At 42.0% G+C, this 15,479-nt stretch overlaps 1 protein-coding gene across 7 annotated transcripts in view; it reads left to right on the forward strand.

Annotated features, from left to right (window-relative positions):
• The window catches only part of PALLD (palladin, cytoskeletal associated protein), a 372,024-nt gene that overhangs the window by 317,727 nt on the left and 38,818 nt on the right, over positions 1-15,479 (forward strand). For all 7 annotated transcript variants that reach the window (XM_019731450.3, XM_019731447.3, XM_019731449.3 and 4 more), the window contains one exon: positions 11,891-12,556. In XM_019731450.3, the coding sequence (XP_019587009.2) occupies positions 11,891-12,556 (666 nt within the window). The remainder of the gene's footprint in view (positions 1-11,890; positions 12,557-15,479) is intronic.

A 15,479-nucleotide genomic window follows, 5' to 3' on the forward strand; every position in this document is an offset into this window, starting at 1 on the left:
TGTCTCTGTATGTAGCTGTTTTGAGCTCTACTGCAATGTCTATATCCCAGTAACAAAATACAGAGGATAGGAGTGACAGAGTTGGAGCCAGTCTTCGGTGGGACGTGCATTAGAAAGGTCCTCTGTGGCTGAAGAAATCACTGTTTTATGGAAGGACTAGATACATCCTGCTGCCTGGATTAGAGACACCGTAACGTAATAGTCATGACGCTGACCTCCTCAACTGAAATCCCATCCTCACTGCTTCCAGCTTGTAACCTTGAGCAACTTCCTTAATATATCTTTGAGCCTCTGTGTCCTCCTCTGTAAAATGGAGGTAATAAAAGAGGCCTATCTCCTAGGGTTTTTGTGAAAATTAAATGAGTTCATAGACATGAAGCATGTATAACGGTGTTTGGTACATAGGGGAGCGCTCAGTGATACTTAGCTGTTACCATGAGTAGCAATAGTGATGCTGTTGGTGTTGGTAGTACTGCGTTTCCCTGAACATAAGACCGGATCTTATATTAATTTTTGCTCCATTAGGGCGTATTTTCAGAGGTTGTCTTATTTTTTCATGTCCAACAATCTACGTTTATTCAAAAACAGTCATGTCATCTTCTGGAACATCATCATAATGTACTAAATGTATCCGTCTGGCTGACGATCTTCACTGGGGCTTATATTCAGGGCAGGTCTTATTTTCAGGGAAACACGGTAATAGTAATAGTCATGATTGATTACATTCTTTGGAGGAGGGCCTGTCCTGGTGAGTTCAAAAACAGGAAATGGATGTTTTCAGGCTTCCAGGATATCTGTTATAATTGCTGTCTAAGATAACAGTACTATGTCTTTCTTTATGATGTGAACTTATATAAAATATTAGCTTCTGGAAATTTATGTTTTAAAAATTATATGTTTATAATCTACATGTTTTTAAGAATTTTATGTACTTTCACCATGAATTTTTTTATGTGCACAAGGTTAAAAACTATTCAAAGGACTAGGATAGAACACTGAAATGCGAAGAGATAAGACTTCCTCCCTCCACCTCATTCTAGTCTCACTCTCCAGAGATAAAACACTTTGAATCATTTGTGTTTAGTACTTCTGATGATTTCTTTCACAACTTTATGAATAGGCCGTGTATTCATTCATTCAGTGATTCATCAACTTCAGATAGTACTATGAGATTAATTTTTAATATTATTCTTACCAGCAAGATGTTCTTATCAGGCCTTTGGCACTTAACAAGCTGATAATTTTGTGCAGTTACTTAATCTCTTTGTTTCCATTTCCATACCTGTAAAATAAGGAAACTGGACAGGCTGGTCTCTATGGCCACTTTCTTGAAAGTGGTGGAGAGCATTTGAACAATAACAAAAAAGGCAGGAGCGAGGAGGGGAGAGAATAACTATCTATTTTGTACATGGAATTCAGAGATAAAACTGGTCTGAGGGTTATCTGGATCCAGGTGCTATGACAGCATCTCAAGTTTAACTGTCTCTCTCATCTTGTGTTTTATCTTTCCACATGGATTCAGTTTTTATGTATTGGCTTCCTTTTTGTAGGCAGCCAGCAACTCGGGGGGATTTATCCTTGTATTTAGCTGTCAAAGGACAAAGAGAGTAGGAAAAATCCTGATTGGCCTGGACTGACCTAGACCATATATTTACCCTTGAATGATTTGCAGAAGCCATGCAATGATTGGCTAGTCCTGGGTCATGTGCTCACCCTGTGAGGAAGGGTTGGGGGATTTTGATTGGCAAACCCACAAGGAATAGGGTAGAAGCAGATCTGGAAAGAAAGGGAGGAATGCTTTTACCAGATGAGGGAAAGAATGGTAGATAATAAAAACAGATGTCTACTCTGCTTGGAGTCTCAGGAAACTGCAATTTTAAGAAGGAACTCATTCAATTCTCCACTTACTACTGAGTCATTACTTGCTTTTATGAATGCTTATTGCGTATCACCAACCCGTGGCCTCGTTCTCCTTCCAGAAATAAAGCATGACCTCCACCTACACATTCTTTAACTTCATATCAGCCATTAAGAACTCGTGGCAGTATTTTCGCAACCCTTGAACAACAAGTCCAGACATCAGTGTGAAGTTCCAGGCAGACATCAATGCTTCAGATTCCAGCCCCAACACAGACATTCAACGCTGCCTTGTTAGCAACACTCTATTGGGTTTTTATGACTTGCTACACAATGGACACACAAGGGAACCATTTCCTCTTTCTGTACAGGGACCAACTATGTTATCTCAGGATACAGTCTATGCTTTGAAAACGTGGCTGTAGAACATTGCCTAGATGGGAAGAATGGGCCCTACGAAAGCAAAGAATTGCCTGGAGATGACTAAAGTTCTCACCAAGCACTGAAAATATCCCTGAGGCACTTTCCCTCAAGGTAAACATAAACCTGGGGCATTTTTTGACTGATAACCAAATAAAATGGAAAATGGGCACTAGTACAGGGTTCAGCTGCCGGGAACAAGATGGTGTGCCTCCCAGATGCCAAATTAGGAACTGTGCTACCAGGTTCACAAATATTCTCGCTTGGAGCATGGGAGTTCCATATTTCGGATACTAAAAAGCCAGAAATATAAGTACTCTCATTATTACAAGAGCTCTGCTTGTTTCCCTTTCCCACATTTCGCATAAAAGGATGCCTGGCCATCTCTTCACGAGTATTTAGTGGCATCTATGTGCAAAGCATTGTGGTAATCACCAACAGAACACAAGGAACACACGCCTGGCTCTGGGAGATCGGGCTGCGGGTGTGAGATGATAATGTCCCTGCCGAACCCTGGCAGTGCCATACCAGCCTCGTAGACTGGAGCCGTTTGGAGGGAGAAAGAATTGCTAGATGTTATTAGGAAGGCCTTCAAGAAGAGATAAACATCGGAAGGGGCACAAAAGGATCAAGACAACTTCAGGGGATGGAGAGACATGGGTGGGGTGGGCTTGCCAAAAGAGAGTACGGGAGAAAAGACCAAGAGGAAGGAAACCCCAAGGTGAGTTTGGGGAACAATTAGACTAATTTGGAAGAATGAAAAAGTGGAGGTAGAGCGGTGGCTGGAGATAAGAATGTTAGGGTTCTCTTGGTCCAAATATTGGGACTCTTTGGATATCAGATATTATTAAGGGGAGAAATTAGGTTGGGGTGAGAGGGACGCTGTCTTACACATGCTAAGTTTGAAGTGTCGTAGCATGTTGGAGTTAATACAGAATTCAGGACTGAGGTGTGGGTTACAGAGAGAGGTTAGGGAGTGAGGGTGATGCTGTTGATGTCTTGTACCAAGGAAAGGGAGAGAAAATTTAGATCTTGATGGGCGTCCATAGTTAGAGAGCTGGAAAAAGACCAGTGAGGGAAACGGGGCACAATGTCAAGGTATTTGGGATGTCAGAGAGAAGAGGGCTTCAAGAACGGGTGGGGGCTTACCCTGTCAGAGGCCGCAGAGAAAGCAAATAAAAAGGACTGAGACTGCTGGATTACAGGTGTGAGCACAAAACAACCCTATCTTTATGTTGAACAAAATGCCCTAATATAATTTTTAGAAGGTTTATAAAAATCGGGCCCAAGGACAAAAAAAGTTTTAGGATGGAAAGAGAGGAAAGGTTTATTCACAGAACAGTGGCTACTGAGCCACTGAAATAGTTCACATGTTTCTTGCAGGGAAAACATAGCAGAACCACATCCAACCCAATTCCCACAGGAACTGTTTTGAGACACACAAAACCCAAAAGCTGTTTTTCTTTATTTTTGGACAGAATTTATCAACAGGTATATCTATCCATCTTAAGAAAAAACAGCAACTAACGTTAACCAATTAGATGATGATTAGTCATAGTTTAAAAATGAAAGCAACAAACAAGTCAAACAAACAAAAACCCATAAACACAGTTTAGTGGTTACCAGAGGATAAGAGGGAGGGGGTGTAGAAGAGGAAAAGGAGGTCACATATAGGGTGATGGAAGGAGAACTGACTCTGGGTGGTGAACACAATGCAATACACAGATGGTGCATTACAGAATTGTACACTTGAAGAGTATATAATTTTACTAACCGATGTCACCCCAAGAAATTTAATGACAAATTTTTTAAAAAGTATCCTCCCCTCAAAAACGTATCCTTTTTATAAGATTTACTGTGAAATTATTTTAGTTTGCCTCCCTAAGTCTTTAAAATCTATTTGTTTTTACTAAAAATGATATATATTCATTTTTCAAAAACAGTTGAAACAAATGTGAGAACAGCATATGCATAAGGCATGTATAGGAATAAACACCATACTGGGATTTGGTTAGTTCTTTACAATTTCCTTTAACATAAGTTTCTTTATAATGTTTAAATGTTACGGGGCTAAAGCGTAAGGATCATAAAATCTGAAAGTTTATTAGGACCCTACAGATATATTACATTGTACATTTCCATTTTAGAGTTGGGAAACGTGGACCCAGAGAGGATAAATGGATTATCCAAAGTCAGCAATAGCTCATGGCCAAACTAGAGTTGAGCTGTTTGAACATCTGTGTTCTTACTTGTAAATAACCTGTGTGTGTGTGGCTTTATTTGCACGATACCTGTATTCCCTGAGAAAAGTGCATCACTGTCTTTCTGAATGTCATGTGGCTTGATGGAACAGTTAATTTTGTATTCTAGAGAAACCTGGAGATTTTCATTAAACTCCAGAAATATTTACTGAGCCTCTTACATGTGATTGGAGAAGATGTTGACGATAAAATGTTTGGAAGGGGTAGAGAAGTGAGACAATTGTTCTTTGGTTTTTTTCAGTAGAATAAAGCCATTTGGTGATTAGATAGATACAGAAAAAAGGCATTTGGTGAGTAAGTAAAGGTTATATTTTTTGAAAGATAGGACACTTTTTTTGCCCTTAGGAATAATTCATTCTTACAAACTACACAACTGTTTTAGATATATTCAGGTCAACGAACATAAAGTAGAAATGACACAGAAGGGATGGAAATTTAAGGAAACGTGATCTATATGAAACCTTAAAATACGCCAAATTATTTCATTGTAGGACCTAAAGTCTGTCCATCTTTTTGTCCCCAGTTGTTTACAATCTCAGAGAAAAGTTATGCTTCAGACCTTAAAGTTCCCCAACATGTACCTCTCAGGCAGCTTTTCTTTGAGGTTTCCGTTAGAAATGAGATCACTGATTTTTGCCTCAAGCCGTGACTGAAAAGGTTAGAAAATAGATTTTTCTTTAAAAGAAAGGTACTTTGAGCATGGTTTTTAGAAGAATCAACAGCTAATACCTTCCTGTTGTTTTCACTGGCCTATGCAGCAATAGACTTGAAAATCATTTAAGGCATTTCAGTGTGATGTGGCGCTCAGGCCTTTAAACCTGACCTCACATTCCTCCCCCAAAAAAGGCTACGGCTGAAATGCCAGAGGTCCACGTCATTCAGCTTTATCAGGCTTATCACGATGGTAAACACCATCAAAGCCTGTCCCTTAGCACATACAATTTATGTTGGGATACACATCGTTTTCTTTTGGTGGGACTGTAACTGCTCTAGCCCACATCCTGTAGCCCTCACAAGGGCAAATGACTGTTTACCCCCACGGAGAGTTGGATCTCCACAGACCTCCGGAAGGAGAATCGTCTGCATCTGGGAAGTCGGCTGCAGGGTTCAGCTCATGTTGGTATTGACCCTTGTTGGTACCCTGGTGCCCCACCTCCCAGTCTTTATCCCTCGTGCTGTATGAGAGACACAGCCATCCTTTGATGCTCTGGAGACGTTCCCAGGAGGATTATGAATTGGTCAGCAATCACTCCCTCTCTTTCTCATGGTACATGGAATGACTTCAAGTAGAGATCAGCTTTATGTATTCAGACATAAAGCACTACTGTTTTTCTGTAGCACAGCCAAATGCCGTTCTTATTCTAAGTGGAAAAGACGAATCTTTCTAAAAGACACCCAAGTCGTGTGCGGATTTCTTCACTCAGGTCACTTCTTCCTTGAACCCTCCTATGTAATCAATTGCTCTCAGTCCTGGCTTCGTCTCGAGTCAGCATGATTTGCAAAAGGCTCAGAATGAATTACAGATCAAAGAATGGGGCTTTTGTAGAGAAACTCACGTCATTTTGCAATACATGTTAAACATGCATTCTCAAGGAGTGGTCGATTTTAATTTGATTTTAATATTCTCATGTTTATGGTACTTTGTAGAAAATCCACATCTATCACTGCCCTCTCCCTCAATTGTATAGGGAATGTATTTAACTTCTGTTATTTTTGTACTTAACATAGAACCTCCCCTCAACCCAATGTAATACATTCTCATTTGGCGTATAGTACCGTGTTTCCCCGAAAATAAGATCTAGCCGGACCGTCAGCTCTCATGCATCTTTTGGAGCAAAAATTAATATAAGACCCAGTATTATATTATATTATATTATATTATATTATATTATATTATATTATATTATATTATATTATATTATACCCAGTCTTATATTTTAGTAAAATAAGACCAGGTCTTATATTAATTTTTGCTCCAAAAGACGCATTAGAGCTGATGGTCCAGCTAGGTCTTATTTTCGGGGAAACACAGTATCTTACTTTTACTGTATAAATTATTGTTCTTAAGAATGTGATTTATATACCTTTTACTGAGGGACAATAGTAAGTTAGTGCTAAACAAAGTTGTTGATACTAACCCTCAGCAAGTGGACGCAGTTTCTATGATATGAGGGCATGAATGGAAGCATGAGTAATAGAGTAAGAACAGGACAATTGAAGCACGAATGTAATAGTCGTAGATGGAACTTACTGAGTACTCCTTGAACTGAAGCCCTGTGGGAGTTTCATGTTCTGTAAGTTCCTAGAATTAATGTACTGAGCGCTCTCATACATAGGATCCTGAGCTACTCCCAGCCAGAGAGGCATATCTCAGTATGTTGTGGGAATACTCAGCACTCTGTCCCCTAATTCTAACTTAACTACCTTCATTTGAAAAGTCTTAGAACTTCCCAGCTCATACAGGGCTGTCTGTTGTAGGACGGCCCTTCTGACGGTGCCTGATTAACCCAGCTGGGTATAGAAATTGCCACCAGAAATCAACACTGTTGTTGACACTGACAGTCATGTGTCTGCCATACTGAGTGTTGGATTGGGTATTGTGAGGGTGCTAGGTCAGTGCTGTGGGGACACTAACGTCACAGTCCCTGCCTTCCAAGTGCTTATAAATGGCAGGACCAGAAGGCTCACGGTTCAGAGGGAGCAGTATTGCAACTCTTCATCACCCAATCAATGGCTTCTGTATCACACAGTAAAAAAAAAAAAAAAAAAAATGAAAGAAAATATATAAAGCGACAGCATATTTATTCTGAAAGCACAAATGTTTTCTAGCTTCATGATCCCAAGAGTTTCTGCAGACAGTTATAAATACTCCATCTTTATTAGAATGAACAGGGGATAAATTCCTTCTTGCAATCCAGACATTGCTCCAGAGGTATACTGGGAATTTCCAATTTACATAAAAGTTGTTTTCCAGAAGTTCACTTTCACATCCTTTATTTTGAGCTTGGGCTGCCGTTCCCCAGAGAAAAAGTGATACTCAGTAACAATGACTAACATTTTAATTAATCTTTTTTGTTTACTGAGCACTTGAGAGAGAACGGTAAAGCCGAGCACTTGGGAGAGAACGGTAAAGCCAAGCTTTCGAGCCAACCAGCCCTTCACCGCCAGGTTCTGCCCTTAGACAGATTCCTGACCTTACTAACCTATGGGGAATTTAAAAAATGGGGATAATAACACTAACCCCCCAGGGTTGTTGTAAATGAGTCAGTCCAGTGCCAGATACACGATAAGTGCTATCCCTCATCTTCCACCCCTACTAGGGTGAGGAGCAGCTGTGGAGCCCAGCTATCTTAGCCAGTCTGGCGGCTCAGCCTCCATCTCCAGTTCCCCATGACCCCACATGCCACTGCTGTTCCCCCTTGCCAGCTACCTGCAGGGGGACAGATGAACAGGAAAATCCCCTGCAGTAAGTAGAACATTATCTCCATTTTTCAAAGGCCCATTTTGTAAAGTAACCGGGATCGATGGGGTTGTTTTCTTCTGCTGCGGAACCTTTCTTGAGCTCCTACTATGCACCAGGCACTGTGCTCATTTCACCCTCACAGTGACCCCACAGTTAGTAGCTCGTGGAGTTGCATTCCAAGCCAGTGCCGTCCAACTGGGAGTGTCGCCTTTTCCTCCTGTACCACACTGCTGCTCACCTGGTTACTTTCTGCTTTAATCTAGTGGTAGGAGAGATTACTAAATTGGAAACTAAGTTGGGTTCTACATCTATCAAATCTGAATCTTTGCCCCATCCGACTATCTGTACAATTTCTTGTTAAAAGCTGTGCCCACACCATTTTGGTAGGTTAGGAGGCTGTTGGGTTTCTGTAATGAAGGAAGGCAATCCATCGAGTTGTTCCTGAGTTGCCACTATCTTCTCATCTTTGCACCATTTCACCCTAAAAAGAATCAGTGTGAAGTCAGATTTTCTTCCATATATTCTTAAATATGTAAATAATTAAGAAAATCTTGACTGATAACCTCAGACTCTGAAGGCTTTGGATGCTGTGGCTGCAAAGAGGCATAAGGGTTAAATGCTTAGGAGGGAAAGATGACCACAGATTTTTTTTCTTTTCTTAAATCATACTGAAGGTCAGTGTTCTTTTTTCACTACTTTTTAAAAATTAAAAACAGCTCAATTACAGTTGACGTTCAATATTATATTAGTTTCAGGTGTACAGCATAGTGGTTAGACATACATACCTTACAAAACGACCCACACCCAAGTCTAGTATGAGATCAGGGTTCTTTTCTGTTGACCTGCCTGGTGTAGCAAAAAGAGCCAGGGACAGACACAGGTATAACCTGACTCTGCAGGTAACTTGCTCTGTGATTTGAGTAAGGTACTGAAAACTCCTTTCCCATTTGTAAATGGACTGTGACAAGTGCATGGTGAAAAACTCTAGAGGTCTCATTTCTTTCAGTATTGAAACCTTTAGAATTGAAGGAGGGGTAGGAGTGGGGAATTGCTTAGTTGTTTTGAATTGGGGGTGTGATGGAGCGGGGGGAAGGAAGCTGGGAGTGATGGGAGGGATGAGTTGTGCAAAACTGAAGACGTTAACAATATGACTCTCAAAGTGTTGTACTTGTGACTAGGGCAGTTTAGAACTCTCAACCCAACTTTTCATCCTTTGCACAGTACTTCCAAGAGGTTCAGTTCAGTTTCCATTTTATTTCATTTTCACAGGAAGAGCAGCAGACAAAAATGGGGAAACCAGAAAAGTGATGAATTTTTATAACTTGGAAGTGATTTCCAAAGGCCCCAAGCAGTCTTGCCCTTCTGGTACCTTTCAGTCACTTTGCCTTTTTATCTCAGTGAAAATCAGCTTTAATTTAAAAAAAAAAAAAAAAAAAATCGTAGTGAGGACTGAGGAAGCAACTTGGAATTGTGTATCACATCATCTCAGAATCCAGGTGTCAGAGTATTTAACTCCAGTATATTTTAAATGATGATTTGCACAGAAATCAAGTCAGACACTTAAAGATTCAAAATACCTGCTTTGCTCTCCCTCCCCCCACCCTCCAGGTCCCTGCAGGTTGTATTTCTCACCCAGTTCAAAATGGGGGAGAAGGAAATGGAGGGAACCACTAGCAGAGTTTATCATTGCGGTATATACCAGTAACCAAAACAGCAGAATGCCTGTTCATGTCTCGTGAAATGCTACGTTGGTAATTTCTTGAACTGTCACTTAGTAGTAAATGCAGCATCTCAGCAGCTTTGAGCTCACTTAGGTTAGCAAACCTAGTGGTTCTTTTTAATACCCACATGGTAGGCTTGACCCCAGGCAGAACATTAGAACCAGCATAGTGGTGGCCAGGGCTTTCCTGCCCTGGCTTCTTTGAAGACTAGCTTCTCGGGAACCACTCCCTAACCCTGGGCAGAAGAATCCTCACACCACATCCAAGGCATGATATGATGTTTGCAGCAGCCTCACCAGAGCCCTTACACAGCTGTTTGCTGATGCCAGGTCAAGCTTAAAATACCTTAAAGCACAGCCTTTGGGAGCCCGGGCTGGCCCAGCGTAGGGGCACGTTGCTTTGGGGATGGCCATATAGATCACTAGCAATCCAGGTGTACAGGTCAGTTGAATGTTGATGGTAAACCCCTCCGGGAATAGGATGCATTTTGTCGTAGTTAGGAAATAAGTAGGAGATGGTAAAGGCAGGGCCATCAGAAAGGAGTGTTTGGGGATTCAGAATGTGCGTGCAGGATGATGGGTTTTAGAGCTGCTGGGTGGTTTTTATGAGTTCTATTCCTAGGCTCGTTCTAAATACATGAGCTCAGGAGCACATGTGCTGGACAGTCTACCCAAACCACAGAGACATCTGGAACTTCCGTGTCCTGGTGGCGTGGAATCCCAGCAGTGGCGCGGCTGCTTGTAAAAATGCTCAGTGAGTTCTGCAGGACCCCACAGCGTTCTATGGTGTTGGAATCTTTGATGCTGTGCACAGGTTAAGCATATAGAACCATCTCTTCATACTTTCCAGTTCCCCCCAAAGGTGTTTCTTGCTGTCTTTTCACGGATTTAAGTGTAATCATTTTACTGGATAATTACAGAAGCGCAAAGAAAAGAGGAAAAAATTTAGAACTTCATGGCGGATGTTCTCAACAGCTCATGATACTTGATAACAGATCTCAATTCTGTTTTTTTTCATCTTTTATCAGCAGCTTCAATTCTTTTTATTGCTTTGAATTCATGAAAGCTTGATTTTGAAAATTAAATACCTACGGATAAGGAGGATTTGGGGGTTTTGTTTTTTAGGTTTAAAAGATTTGAAGTTAAGAGCATAGCTTTGCCTATTCATGGAATTGTTCCTCTTTTATCTGCTTGTTGTAGGGCCATCTCCTGTTGAGGTTTGTTTTGACAGCCATTGGTCACTGTCTGCCGGGAATAAAGGAAAACACCTAGGATGTAAAATTCAGTTAAGCAGGAAAGCTTATGAGTAAAATACAGTAAGATTTTAGCTAATTGCCATCTGCTTACACTTTTTTCAAAAAATTTAAATTCAGTCTCTTCTCGATGGAAAATATTTGGGGAATTAAAGCTGCATTATTATAAAATTAATAATTTGTTATTGCTTATTAAACACCTACATGTTAAAGGTGGATGCCATTTGCATGTTTTAGATATGGCACAAATATCGGTATCAGTATCTATTAAGGTTTGTATAAATAATTGGTATTTCAGGGTTTATTATTAAAGCTTCTAGTATAGTAAATTTTGCATATTTTTTAGGGAACAAACGCAGAAATTAAAGTGGATCTTCCCCCCCAAATCAGCCTGTGGTATTTACTGAAGGCAAAGTTGACAGCCTTGAAGTTGCCAAACTGGACTAACCTAAATCTGCCAAAAATAACTTACATCAAGTTTGTGTGTGTATGTGTATGTGTGTGTTTTAAACTTTCTCATTCCGTTAGAATTCTTTTTCTAAAAATTGGCAACAAGTGAGAGGACTGAGACTTATGTCAATAGTTTTTCTTTTAATACTTCTGGTTCTACGAAAATGAAATATGGCTCCTGGAAGTCGGACAAACTTTCCATCACAATTTGTAAACTGGTTTGAATCATCTTAGGCAAAACTTCAGTGAGACATGTTGCTGCCAGGCCATACTCAACTGACTTAGCGCTTTGTCCAGGAGGAGTTTACAGGCGACACACTTCGGGGGTAGGAACGGGGCCTCCATCGCCCGGTGTCGCGTGCAGCTGGCAGACCTGGGAAGGGATGTTCACAGCGTAACCTCACTGCCCCGACGAACGTTGTCTGGTTCCCTCTCTGAAGGTGTCGCTCTTCTCTCTCTCCCCCAGGGACCCTCTGAAAATCCAGCAGCTGCAGCACCAAATCCGCCTGGAGCAGGAGGCCAGCGCGCGGCTCGCCCCGCCGGCCGGCGCCCCGCGCAGCGCGCCCCCCTCGCCGCCCTTCCCGCCGCCGCCCGCCTTCCCCGAGCTCGCGGCCTGCGCGTCGCCCGCCGCCCCGGAGCCCATGAGCGCGCTCGCCTCCCGCGCCGCCCCCGCCATGCAGTCCTCCGGCTCCTTCAACTACGCGCGCCCCAAGCAGTTCATCGCAGCGCAGAACCTGGGCCCCGCGTCCGGCCACGGCACGCCGGCCTCCAGCACCAGCTCGTCCAGCCTCCCGTCGCCCATGTCCCCGACGATGAAGCAGTTCGGCCGCACGTCCGCGCCGTCCTTCGCGCAGCCCTTCGGCGCCGAGGCAGAGGCTCCGTGGTCCCCGTCCTCGCCGTCACCCCCGCCCCCGCCGCCCCCGGTCTTCAGCCCCACCACGGCCTTCCCGGTGCCCGACGTGTTCCCGCTGCCGCCACCGCCGCCTCCGCTCCCCAGCGCGGCCCTGGCCTCGCCCGCCGCCCGCTTCGGCCACAGCCAGACGCCCGCCGCCTTCCTCAGCGCCCTGCTGCCCTCGCAGCCGCAGCCCGTTGCTGTCAACGCCCTGGGCCTACCCAAGGGTGTCACCCCCGCGTGAGTGACAGCAGCACCCCCCCCCACCTCCACACACACCCGCGAAATGCGCCCATTAACCTGGAGCCCAGGGGTACCGTTGTTCTGTTTCACATACTTCCCTCTATCCAATTTTTAAATTCTTATCACAGCAATTTTACTAAGCTGTTCTTGCATAGCTGCCTTACCATTACCAAGGTCAACGCTTTTTCTTCCGTGTTAAACAATACAAGTCTCCTTAGGAACTACCCAAAGTCTAGGCAGTGCCCTTAATAATTTTAATGATAGTGGCCTTAGCTGCCGTTTAATGAGCATCGTGCTAAGCAATTCATGTATGTTCTCTCATTTGATACATTTGTAAGAGGTACGATTGCCTCGCCTGCATCTCAGGATTCCGGTGTTCACACAAATTTGTCCCAGAGCCGCCAAACTGAGATTTGAATCCATATCGACTCCAAATCCATGTTCCTACCACCAAACTATGTATCTTAGTATTTCAGGTCAGTATTACAATAGACGTGAAGGGGCTTGGTTATGAAGTATACACTTAACGTTTTTGAAATATTAACAGGGTTAAGAAGCCTTTACATTTATGTAGTTGATGCAAATAAGTGAGGACGTGTGCAATCTAGTGAAGAAATGATGGTGCCATTTATGTCCCCAGCCAACTGTGATCTCTAGGGAGATGACAGTGGAGCCTCTATTTCTCTATTTGCATATTACCTAATAGCTGTCTTTCCTTCTGTCACAATGAAGCTGTGCAGCCCTCTGAAATCTTTACATAGAAAATCTGTAAGGATAAATAAGATGACATCTACAAAAGTACAGTAAAGCCTGCAAAAGAAACCTCGGTGCAGGGGTTTGGAACACCTTGTTGACGAGTAAAGTGAGTGAAAGCTAGTACACACTCATTTTACTAAAGAGTTCAGAAGTAAGTACGTGCTAGCAGAGGTCAAGCCAGTTCCCATATCTCAACTCTTCCTGTTGAAATCCTACTTCAGAGTTTGCCAGAATCCCAATATTGTTCAGAGAGAAAAGAAGGAAACCCTACAAAGGAAGAAAAATGAGAAGACCTTAGAGTTCAGGTTATTTCATTCATACGAAGAAGTTTTCCTTTCTAGGATGCACTAAAACCACCGTGTTTTGCTATGTTTGATAAGGTGTGTCAAGAAGATTCAGTTAGCAATGTCTTGTTTCGTTAGACACTTTCTAAATGTTGATTGCATGAATCTGAGTTTGAAATCTGGCTTCTTCTCCAATCTTCTTTGGAAAAAGTTCAGTCAAATGAATACATAAATAAGTTGCACAAAAGGGGGGAGTCTTTATATTAATGATGTGATAATGGGCTTCTACTGAAAGTTGAGGCAGTCAGATTGCCTGAGAAATCCTTTCTCTTTCTCCCCTACTTTTCTGTTTGAGCTTTTATTTGGCTGCTAGGAAATGAAGCATTATCTTGCTACAAAGAAGCTGTTAGATTCAAAGAGTGGAGGTTTGTTTCGTGACACTTTTTGTCCTCTCTTACTATGAAATGGTACCAAATCTTGCTTCGCAGGAAGATGAGTCCTGTATAAATAATCTGTCTAATATTCCTCATATAGAATTTGATCAAAGATTAATTTATTGAGGCATTGGGTGGTCTTCCCTTGTATCATCCTACGTAGAAACAGTGGTTTATTCTTTGACTGTGAAATTCTCTTAAGATAAACAGTTTTAAGAGCTTATTTCAAATAATAGAAGCACTTGCTTCTTATCAGCATCTGTCAGTTACTCATTTTATAGAGTGAAAATATTTTATCATTGTTACCATAAAAGAATCCATCCAGTAGCTTCTGCCATTTCTTAAAAATTAATGAAGTCATGCTTATTTTGTGGCTATAGAAAACTGTCCCCTAAAGATGGTGAGGTGCTGTGACACCAAAGATAAGTGGCAACACAAGGCTGTAGATTTTTAGCTCTGTGTCAGCCTAAGAAGACATCGTGATATGGTTACCCTTTGTCTTCAAGGAATTTTCCTGTGCTAAATCACACACTTGAAGAATTCATTGTGTTGTTTTGATACATGGAGCTTTCGAAACATTTTTCCCTCCGGCTTATTGTGGGATCCCTCCCTTGCATTCTGAATCAAAAACAACAAGGTAGCTATTTATCCATCATAATCATCCACATAATTTGCCAGAGACTGAGTGTCCCTTTCAGGGCTGCCATGACTAATTGGTATCCTTGAACTTGTAGGAACTGCCAAACTCTTGTCAAATGAATCTTTTAAATTACTTTCATTTATATTTCATTGGTAACTTGTGGTCATTATGACAGCAAATTCAGTTTTACTTAACATGTATTATTTCTCTGATTAGACGGTTTTGCCATAGGTCAAGTTCCGGTAAATAGATTGATTACACATGACTCAGTGTAGTAGAAATACATGAGATTTTTTTTTGGGGGGGGGCCTGCCTTTTTTTTACCAAAATCTGAAATATAAATTTCAGATATCTCAGTTTTCTTAATTGTCAACTGCATACTAGCTGTTTTAGGCTGTTTGTGTGTTTAGCATTGTCCTTACTGAAGAATAGGTTGGTTAGATACACTAAGTTTCTAAATAGTCTGTGTAGATAAGATTCTGTTTCTCAAGTTTCTGGGTAGCAGAGGTCAAGGTAGGGAACAAAGGCCATGGATGCCAGTGATAAACCACGAAGTCCAGACAAATGATTGGGTCTCTCCCAGCCTCGCACTGCGGTTTGGGGAACTTCTCCACATCCAGTTCCTCTAGTGCCTTTCTTTCTTCAGACTGCTACATTCCTCCCCAAGGTTACTGGGGTCACTAGCAGAGAAAAGATCGCCCTCCTCAAAGCTGCTGACAGACACAAATGTTAAGTTGACGAAATCTTTCAGATGGAGGCAGCGAGAACATGCCTTAGAACGAAATCTGTTTGCGCTCATAAAATTA

This window comes from Rhinolophus sinicus, chromosome 15 (genome assembly GCF_057876585.1).
Source record: "Rhinolophus sinicus isolate RSI-liver-muscle chromosome 15, RSI-T2T, whole genome shotgun sequence".
Taxonomy (NCBI): Eukaryota; Metazoa; Chordata; class Mammalia; order Chiroptera; family Rhinolophidae; genus Rhinolophus; species Rhinolophus sinicus.